Here is a 9,704-nt window from a genome sequence, read left to right on the forward strand (position 1 = left end):
AACTCTATCTCTCTCCCTTCCTCTCTGTAAAAAATCAATTAAAAAAAAAAAAAAAACTTCTTAAAAAAAAAAAAGAAGCTGAATAGAAGAGGGGAAACTGGTCATCCAAGCTCCCTGGTTCACTCACCCTGCAGCAGGTACTCCATCATGTTAATGGTGCCCCCGGTAACAGGCATCATCGTGACGGGGGGTGCCTCCATGGTGTCTGGTTAAGTTGAAGAACTCAGGCTGGATTCGGTGTCCCCAATCAAGTAAAGCACAGGATAGACCTGCAGAAGACTTACACTTGTTAATACATCAGAGATGTGGAGACGCCAGATGTGCTTATGTCATTGACCTCGACATAAAAAAAAAAAAAAAGATTCATCATCCATTCAGAGCTTTCTGAGTAACTGCCATAGGCCCGTTGCAGGAACTGATGATACAGAAATACAGAAAGGAGACCTGTTCCTGGAGTCACAGCATCTTCTGGTCTCAAGGTCTGAGACCTCTACGTTTTCCGTGTGATCTTGAGGAAGCCATCACACCTCCCCCTCAGCGTCTTCCTTATGAAATGGGGCCAGCGACATTTAAGACCCCCAAAGCGCTGTTGCTCAGACAGCACAATGAGCATGCAGTAACACTCAGAAGAACTCAGTGGTGGCGGAAGGGACTTGTTCAACTCACCGGTGAGGATACTGAGATTCAGAGACGGAACAAGGGCACGAGCAAGTCGCGGCAGAGGCCGGACCAGAGGACGACCCCGGCCTCCCGCCACTGAAAACCCTTTAGAGCGGCCGGCGGAAGCGCGTAGGTGCTCCTCCGCCGGCACCGGAACCCGCGTCCACCCACACCTCCGCGTGCGCCGCAGCCCCTCTCCCACGCGAGGAGCTACGTCCACCCAAGCATCGCGGAGCTTCTGAGAAACATTTGGCCCCCAGCCCTAAAGTGAAAGCGCCCTGTACAGGGCAACACTTCCTCCTCCTTTCCCCGCTCCCGCCACACAGCCGCCCGCGCCGTACGGGTACCGAGAGGGCTTAAAAGTCGCTCCTCCGCCCGGCGAGCAGAAGCGCATGCGCGGGGTGCGCTGCCGGCGGAAAGATGGCGGCCGCCTCTGGAGTGTGACGGCGGTGAGGCGGGAGGGGGCGGGATGACGTCATAGGCGCGCCTCCCGGAAAATATTTGTTTTTTTCCCCGAGTTCCAGAACACGGGGATGTTTTCGTCTAGAAAATCTCTTGGAGCTGACGGAGGAAAGAGAGCCTGGGGCAGGGCACTGCAGACAAAGGAGAGACGTAAAACACTTCTTGTTGGGGACCTGCAGGTGAAAATTAAAAGACCCCTTTACCGCTTAGCATCATGTTACGAACAATTAGGGAGCTCGGCAATATACGTAATATTTGTTTGCTGGGTATACTTTACTTCAATTTAAAGATGCAGGGAGGTAAGTAAATTCAAGGAATATTTATTGAATGAAGTTTATCTGTAAAGTGGGCACTAGAGTTGGGTGAATGAGTCAGTCTCCTACATAGAAAACTGTAGCAGCGGTTCTCAACCTATGGGTCGCGACCCCTTCGGCGGTTGAACGACCCTTTCACAGGGGTCGCCTAAGACCATCCTGCATATCAGATATTTACATTACGATTCATAACAGTAGCAACATTACAGTTATAAAGTAGCAACGAAAATAATTTTATGGTTGGGTCGCAACATGAGGAACTGTATTTAAAGGGCCAGAAGGTTGAGAACCACTGTGTGTAAGGGGACACCAGGAATCTCAGTAGCTAAGAGAAATAATATTTCAATGCAATATTTTGCTAATTTAATACAAAAGAATCCTTAATAAACAAAATAGCAAAAATTTAAAATTGATCTTCACAGCAGCCTGATGAGCCAAGTGCAGTTAGTACTGTAATTTTACAGATGGGGAAACTTAGGCAAGAGAACTTAATAACATGCAAGGGGTGGAGAGCCAGGGATACAGATATAAGCTGCTGACTTCAGAGCCCACCTCTTAATTATTCCACAATCTGCCATTTCTAGTCCTGACCAGTGTGGCTCAGGTGATTGGGTAGATCCCCAATAGGGGGCGTGCAGGAGGCAGCCATCATGTTTCCCTCTCACATCCATGTTTCCCTTTTTCTCTCTCTAAAAATCAATTAAAAAAATTTTTAAAAACAGTAACAACAACAACAAAACCCTTCTAGTTCTAGTCCCCCCACTGTAACCTGTACTACTTTTCATTCATTTGTGTGTTTTTAAAATTATTTTTATTGATTTCAGAGAGGAAGGGAGAGGAAGAGAGAGAGAGAGATAGAAACATCAGTGATAAGAGAGAATCATGGATCGGCTGCCTCCTGCATGCCCCACACTGGGGATTGAGCCCACAGCCAGGGCATGTGCCCTTGACTGGAAATCAAACCGTGACCTCCTGGTTCATAGGTCGAAGCGCAACCACTGAGCCATGGTGGCTGGGCTTGTGTGTTTTTTTAATTGAATATTTCTTGAAAGTCTAGTGTGCTTTAGATATTGACTTCGTCTCTGCCCTCAAAAGAATTTACTAACAAAGACAGTACCATGTGGTTGATTCAATGGGACATAAACAGTTCAACCATTTTGGAAGCAATCAGGACTCTTGATTCATCTTGGGGGCATAGAGAAGGATTCCCAGTAAAAGTAATTAATGCCCAAAATAACTTCAAGGAACAATAGTGTCATCCAGATAAAGGAGGAAAGGGACATCCAGGTAATGGGAACAACATTTACAAAGGTAATTGAATTAAATAGAATTGGGACATAGAATTTGAGGTTGGGAGGGGTAAGAAATATCTGGAGAAGGGGTCAGGCCCAGATCCTGGAGGACTTTACATGTCAGACTAATGCAGAGATGTGAACTTTAAAAGGATCACTCTGGCGCTCCCTTGGAATATCCAGTTGGTTGAGCATCGTCCTGTGCGTGGAAAGGTTGCCTGTTTGATTCCCCATCAGGGCACATACCTGGGTTGTGGGTTCCATACTCCAAGTGGCAGTGTTCAGCCAGAATTCAGAGGAGAGAGAGCTGGGCTAGAGGTAGAGATTTCATAGACAGAGCTTCATAAATGGTAGCTAAAGGCATGAGAATAAATGAGATCATCCTGAAAAAAGTGTAGAATAGGAAGAAAAGATGGCTAAGAGCTGGACTTTGCAAAAGACTCTGACAGTTACTAGAGCCGCATATACTCCAGGGCTCAGGATATGCCCTCTGGTCAGCTTGGTGATTCACAGTATTGGTCAGACTGACAAGCTCCCAGTGCAGTAATTAGTGATTAGAGGAGGCTGTTAAATTGCTGGGCTCTCTTTTCCTATTCAGACACAAACTTCAGAGTGGAAAGCTCAGTGAATTTATGAGTCCTTAGAGGCATCATAGTATTATTCAAATTTTAGCTGGCATTGTGAAGTAGGGTTAAAATTTTTAAAAAGGTAAGAAATGGGTGAGCAATATAGTAAAATTTGGACAAGGCCTAGGAGTTACAGGGATGCTTCTCTGATAAGGATGTGAGGTCTGGAGCTTAGAATGGGGCTCACTTCTGTTCTCTACCACTACCCAGCTATGCAGCCTTGAGCAATTCACTTCCCCTCTCTGAGTCTCAGCTTCCTTTTTTGTAAAATAGAGATTTAACAAACTTTCTAAGGCGGAGGTTGCAAAAATGAGATGTTTATGAAACTCTTAGCATAGTGCGTGGCTTATTGTAAGCAATAAATAAGTGGTAGCTAAACTATATAATAAAAGGCTAACATGCAAATCGACCAAGCAGCAGAACCACCATCACTATGACGCGCACTGACCACCTGGGGGCAGACGCTCAACACAGGAACTGCCCACTGGTGGTCAGTGCACTCCCATAGGGGGAGCACCACTCAGCCAGAAGCCGGGCTCACGGCTGGCTAGCACAGTGGTGGTGGCGGGAGCCTCTCCTACCTCCGCAGCAGTGCTAAGGATGTCCAACTGCGGCTTAGGCCCACTCCCCACAGGAAGCAGGCCTAAGCTGTCAGTTGGACATTCCCTGAGGGCTCCTGGACTGCGAGAGGGTGCAGGCCGGTCTGAGGGACAAATTTCGTGCACCGGGCCTCTAGTTATTATAATATTTTATATCTCTCATTTGAGCAAGTACATTCTGTCTTACTGAATATATTATGTGCATGTCTCATCTCCTTGGATAGATTGTAAACATCTTGGAATGGAGGAATCATGTATGTTCTTTATATATGTGTGTCTTAGCACAGGCTAGTATAACAAAATACCACAAATTAGGTGGCTTTTAAATAACGGAAATTTATTTTCCTTGTTATTACAATTAATGGCAGCAAAGGAGGAGAAAAGTTCAGACATTAATGCGTCCCAGCCAATCACTAGACTGGCTTAAAGGTGTAGGATCAGGCCAGAACCGGTTTGGCTCAGTGGATAGAGCGTCGGCCTGCGGACTGAAAGGTCCCAGGTTCGATTCCGGTCAAGGGCATGTACCTGGGTTGCGGGCACATCCCCAGTAGGAGATGTGCAGGAGGCAGCTGATCGATGTTTCTCTCATCGATGTTTCTAACTATCTCTCTCCCTTCCTCTCTGTAAAAAATCAATAAAATATATTTAAAAAAAAAAAAAAAAAAAAGGTGTAGGATCAGTTCTTGGCCAGCCTTCATCAGGATAGTAGACCATCAACGTGGATTGCAAGACACACATACATAGTTCCTTCATTAGCTTTCTAGAATGACCTTATGGATAAGAAGATCTACCCCTACTATTGGTATGCAATGCCAGGCTCTCACCTTTAGTGTTGCAAACTAATATTTCCCCAGGAATGAGCTGACATTGAGTGCTTCCTATATGCATGCATAGCCCTATGTGAAAGGTATAACTGCTTTTCAACCTAATTATCTCCAGCAATCCTCCACTCAGAATTCTCATTATGCCTACATGATCTGCCCCCATCACCTGTTTCCTCTTTGACCATATTCCAACCATCCCCATCTGTGCCTGCTCACTCCCCATCCACTCAGCTCTAGCCACTCTGTTCTCATGGCTCCTATTTGAACAAGTCAAGGATGCTCCCATTTTAAGTGTTTTGTACTTATTGTACAGTCTGCCTGGAACTCTCCTTTTTCACTGAACTGCAGCATTCACTCCCATGCTTCCTTCTGGTCTTTGCTCAAATCTTTATTAGAGAGGCCTTCCCTGGCCACCTCTTTCAAATTGTAGCCCACTACCTGCCCCGCCCCCGACCCCCATACTCTGCTGTATTTTGACTCGGTGACACAATGCCTGGATGAGAAGTAAACTTCCTTCCAGTGGAAATATTAAAGCAGAGATTATGGTAGAAGAATTCTTCCCTAGACCGGGAAACTGAACTATTACATTGTCTTATGCCGGGGTCCAACCCCAGCAGGTCCAGGGGTCCCCAAAGGTGTGGACGGAGTCGGCGAAGAAGGAATGACACGGAAGCAGCATTCAGTTGATCAGCAGCCTAGCCAGGATCTCTAGCCAAGTTCTGGTCAGGATCTCCAGCGAAGTTCTGGTTAGGATCTCCAGCCAGGTTCTGTGTCCATGTTCTCTTGCTAGGTTCTCCAGCCAGGTTCTGTAGCCATGTTCCCTCGCTAGGTTCTCCAGCCAGGTTCTGTCCAGGTTCTCCAGCCAGGTTCAGTAGCCAGGTCCTGTCCAGGATCTTTTGCCAGGTTCAGTCACCAGGTTCTAGTCAGGTTCTCTTGCCATGTTCTACCCAGGTTCTGTAGCCAGGTTTTGTCCAGGATCTTTTGCCATGTACTCTCCAGCGAAGTTCTTCTGTCTCTAGGTTCTGTGTAGGTTCTGTGTCTAGGTTCTGTGCCAGTTTCTGTCCAGGATCTTTTGCCATGTTCTCTCGCTAGGTTCTGTCTCTAGGTTCTGTCTCCAGTTTCTGTCCAGGATCTTTTGCCATGTTCTCGCCAGCGAAGTTCTTTTGTCTCTAGGTTCTGTGTAGGTTCTGTGTCTAGGTTCTGTGTGTAGGTTCTGTGTCTCTTGGTTCTGTCTTCTAGTTCTGTCTTGTTACATCTGTATTTATACCAGTTGATTCCAATCCTATCAATCTCTATTCCAAAGGTTAGGGCGTTTCTTATCTCCATTCCAGGAAGTAAAGATTATGTAGCTTAAGCATGATTGTTCGTAGTTAAAGTGATTAATTACCCACCTGGCACTTAGTTAAGAGGTTTTTTCCCCTCCCTAACTTCAGGGGAAAATCCCTACCTGGGGAAGCAACCTTTCTCAGAGACCTTGGTTAAAACACATAGTGCCTAGAAGGGGAGCAAACATATTAAGAACAGTATGCCATATATGCCAGGTCCCTTGAAACAGCAAGCATGGGCCGGCTCCCGGCAGTCTTAGTTCTTACCAGTACATACTCTCCATTCTAAGTCACAGCATTTACTTAATAACAGAGTTTCAGGCAATTGAGAGACACCTCCATATACATGTACATATGTATTATCAGACAAGGCCTAATAAACATGGACACAAAGTACATGTTAGAGTTGAAAAAATATGGTAGTTGAACATTATGATTTCATAATTCATAGAGATACCTAGTTTAGTAATTCTTCACCTTTGGATTTTTTCCAATTATGGAAATGACAGCATCATTATTAATAGTAACTACTAAGAGCAAACACCCAATGACAAATAAATGATACAATTCTTGCTCTCAAGGAGTTTGGTTTCTGAGAGACAGGTAAGACATGCCAGATAATTTTGTGCCTAGTAGCCTTCATCGGCTGCTGACTCAAGAGTTACCTCCCTACCCAGTATGACAGGCAGCATCAGCCATTTCACCCTTTTATTCATCTTAAGGCAGGGACCTATGAAAGTCTGGCAGAAAGGTAATTGACCTATTTACTTGCTCTTTTCCACTTAGCCCAGCCAGCCCAACCCAGCCTCTGGTTGACCAGGTGCTGAGGTGCCTCAAGGGGGATAGACTATAATAGTTAATGTATTACACATATCCATCAAAGATTAACGATGAGCTCTGTTTTAGCTGAACTGTAACTGTCTGTCTGGGTTTCTCCCCTCCCAGGTCTGTCTGGGGAAGTCTGTTGTTTTCTGTCTAAAGATAATTAACCCACTGGTTCTTGAATTTCCTAGATGGAGGCCCTTTGGATAGCTCCCCTTTAGTGCGTGCTTACTGGGGCCCATAACAGCTCTGGGGCAAGCACTTTCTGTGAATCCGGATCATTCATTTACTTCTCATACCAGCCTTCTGAGGCATGTGGCGTTTTCCAGTCTCATAGCTGCAAGAATTGTGTCTGTCCTGCAGTATGTTTGTCAGTGAAAGGATTTATTTCTGGTCCCTTTCATCATCATTAACCCCTTCCTTGGGCCAGATGGTCCTATACCATCATCTATACTATCAACTCAAACAGTTCCTGGGGGAGACTCTTTGTACAGTCCAGAGGAGATGAAGAAGACTGCATGGAGAAGCAGAAGGGCATGGGGTAGCATGCTAGTGTGTAGTGTTTAAGATGGGCCATGGAGTCAGGCTGACTTGGTTAACATTTCTATCACTGTCTAGCCATGTAAGCTTGGGCAAGTGACTTTGCCTCTGTGAACCTCATATTCTCAGCTCTCCAATACGGAGAATACTAGTACTTCCCTCTAAGGTTGTTATGAGGATTTGACTGATACATGTGGCACAGAGCAAGTATCATTAAAAAGTCAAACTATTCCCGCCGAAACCGGTTTGGCTCAGTGGATAGAGCATCGGCCTGCGGACTGAAGGGTCCCAGGTTCGATTCCGGTCAAGGGCATGTACCTGGGTTGCGGGCACATCCCCAGTGGGAGATGTGCGGGAGGCGGCTGATCAATGTTTCTCTCCCATCGATGTTTCTAACTATCTCTCTCTCCTTTCCTCTCTGTAAAAAATCAATAAAATATATTAAAAAAAAAAAAAAAAGTCAAACTATTCCCAATATTGTGGGATTTGGACTCTACAAAATGTGGGTTAAAAACAAACAAAGATGCCGAAACCGGTTTGGCTCGGTGGATAGAGCGTCAGCCTGCGGACTGAAGGGTCCCAGGTTCGATTCTGGTCAAGGGCATGTGCCTTGGTTACAGGCACATCCCCAGTGGGGGGTGTGCGGGAGGCAGCTGATCAATGTTTCTCTCTCATCGATGTTACTAGCTCTCTATCCTTCTCCCTTCCTCTCTGTGAAAAATCAATAAAAATATATTTTTTTAAAAAACAAACAAACATGGGCCATGTCTAGACTCAGCTACATGAAGGTGTGTGACCTTGACCTAGTCACTTAATTTCACAGAGTCTGTTTCTTAATCTGTAAAACAGGAAGATTTTCTACTTAATAGGAATGCTGTGAAGAGTACAGATGGTTTATACATGTTTAGCATATAATAGGTGTTTTTATTTTATTTATTTTTTTAGAGAATGTTTTCATTTTATTTATTTATTTTTGTTATCCTCACCCGGAGATATTTTTCCATTGATTTTTAGAGAGAGTGGAAGGGAGGGGGAGAGACAGAAAGGAAGATCAATGTGAGAGAGGCACATCGATTGGTTGCCTCCCATACATACCCTGACCAGGGCTGAGATGGAGCCTGCAACTGAGGTATGTGCCCTTGACTGGAATCGAACCTGGGACCATTCAGTCTGAGGGCCGACACTGTATCTACTGAGCCAAACTGGCTAGAGCTGTAATAGGTGTTTTTAGACACTGCCTCAAGTAGCTTGTCTGGAGAGGCAGGATGTAAACATTAAAGAGAGAACTAATGCAAAATGTTAAGGAGAATTGGCATGTCTCTATATGAACATAGCCAGGCAATCTGTAGAATACAATTCAGTCAACACTTAACGTGTGCCCTTTGTAGGCCAGGCATTATTCTGGGCTCTTGAACTATAAGCATAATGATGACAGCCCTGGCTGGGTAGCTCAGTTGGTTAGAGTGTCATACCAATAGGCCAAGGTTTCGGGTTCGATCTTCAGTCAGGGTACATACAAGAATCAACCAATGAATGTATAAATAGGTGGAACAACAAATCAATGTTTCTCTAAGATCAATTTAAAAAATCAAGGAAAAAAAATCATGGCAGCCTAAATTCTTCCCTTGATAGAGCCTACATTTTAGTAATAAAATATTAGCATTGAAAATGGTTACAAAAGAAAAATGTGAAAAATGCTTACAATGTCAGCTAAAAAAGGCAATTACAAAGTCATATGCGCCATATGATTTTAACTATATAGAGTCTCCAGAACATCTGAGCAGAGAGGAAAGAAACAAAACATCCTAATGCTAACAATAATTGTCTTTGTTTGGTTAATGAGGCAAGAGATTATTTTTCCTCCACTTGCCTCTGTTTTCCAAATTTTTGATGAGTATGTGTTACTTAAAAAACAAAACAAAACAAAAAAACAACTGGAAACAGCCCAGCCAGCGTGGCTCGCTATTTGAGCGTCGAACCAAGAGGTCACTGAACATGCCCTGGTTTGGGGCTCAGTCCCAGCAGGAGGCAGTTGTTTGATGTTTCTCATCTATGTTTCTCTCTCTCTGTCCTTCTTCCTTCCTCTCTCTCTCAAATCAATAAAAACATTTTTAAACACTTAAACCAACTGTCCATTTACAGGTACATGGATAAACAAATTATAATATATCCATAAAATGGAATGTTATTCAGCAATAAAAAAAGAACAAGCTACTGATATATGCAACATGATAGATTAA

General features: G+C 44.4%; 1 protein-coding gene across 3 annotated transcripts in view; it reads right to left on the minus strand.

Moving 5' to 3' along the window:
- Positions 1 to 1,033, minus strand: part of LOC308516756 (mediator of RNA polymerase II transcription subunit 18) — a 105,275-nt gene extending 104,242 nt beyond the window's left edge. The window contains exons 1-2 of one of the 3 annotated variants that reach the window (XM_081087842.1): positions 667 to 997; positions 128 to 269 (exon numbers count right to left, since the gene is read on the minus strand). In XM_081087842.1, coding sequence (XP_080943968.1) covers positions 128 to 200 — 73 coding nt within the window. In that variant the 5' untranslated portion in view covers positions 201 to 269; positions 667 to 997. Of the gene's footprint in view, positions 1 to 127 lie in introns of all 3 variants that reach the window. The other 2 variants (XM_081087844.1, XM_081087843.1) reach the window with 2 other exon arrangements.
- Between the last annotated feature and the right edge of the window lie 8,671 nt (positions 1,034 to 9,704).

Source organism: Myotis nattereri, assembly GCF_964212035.1.
Source record: "Myotis nattereri genome assembly, chromosome: 3".
NCBI lineage: Eukaryota > Metazoa > Chordata > Mammalia > Chiroptera > Vespertilionidae > Myotis > Myotis nattereri.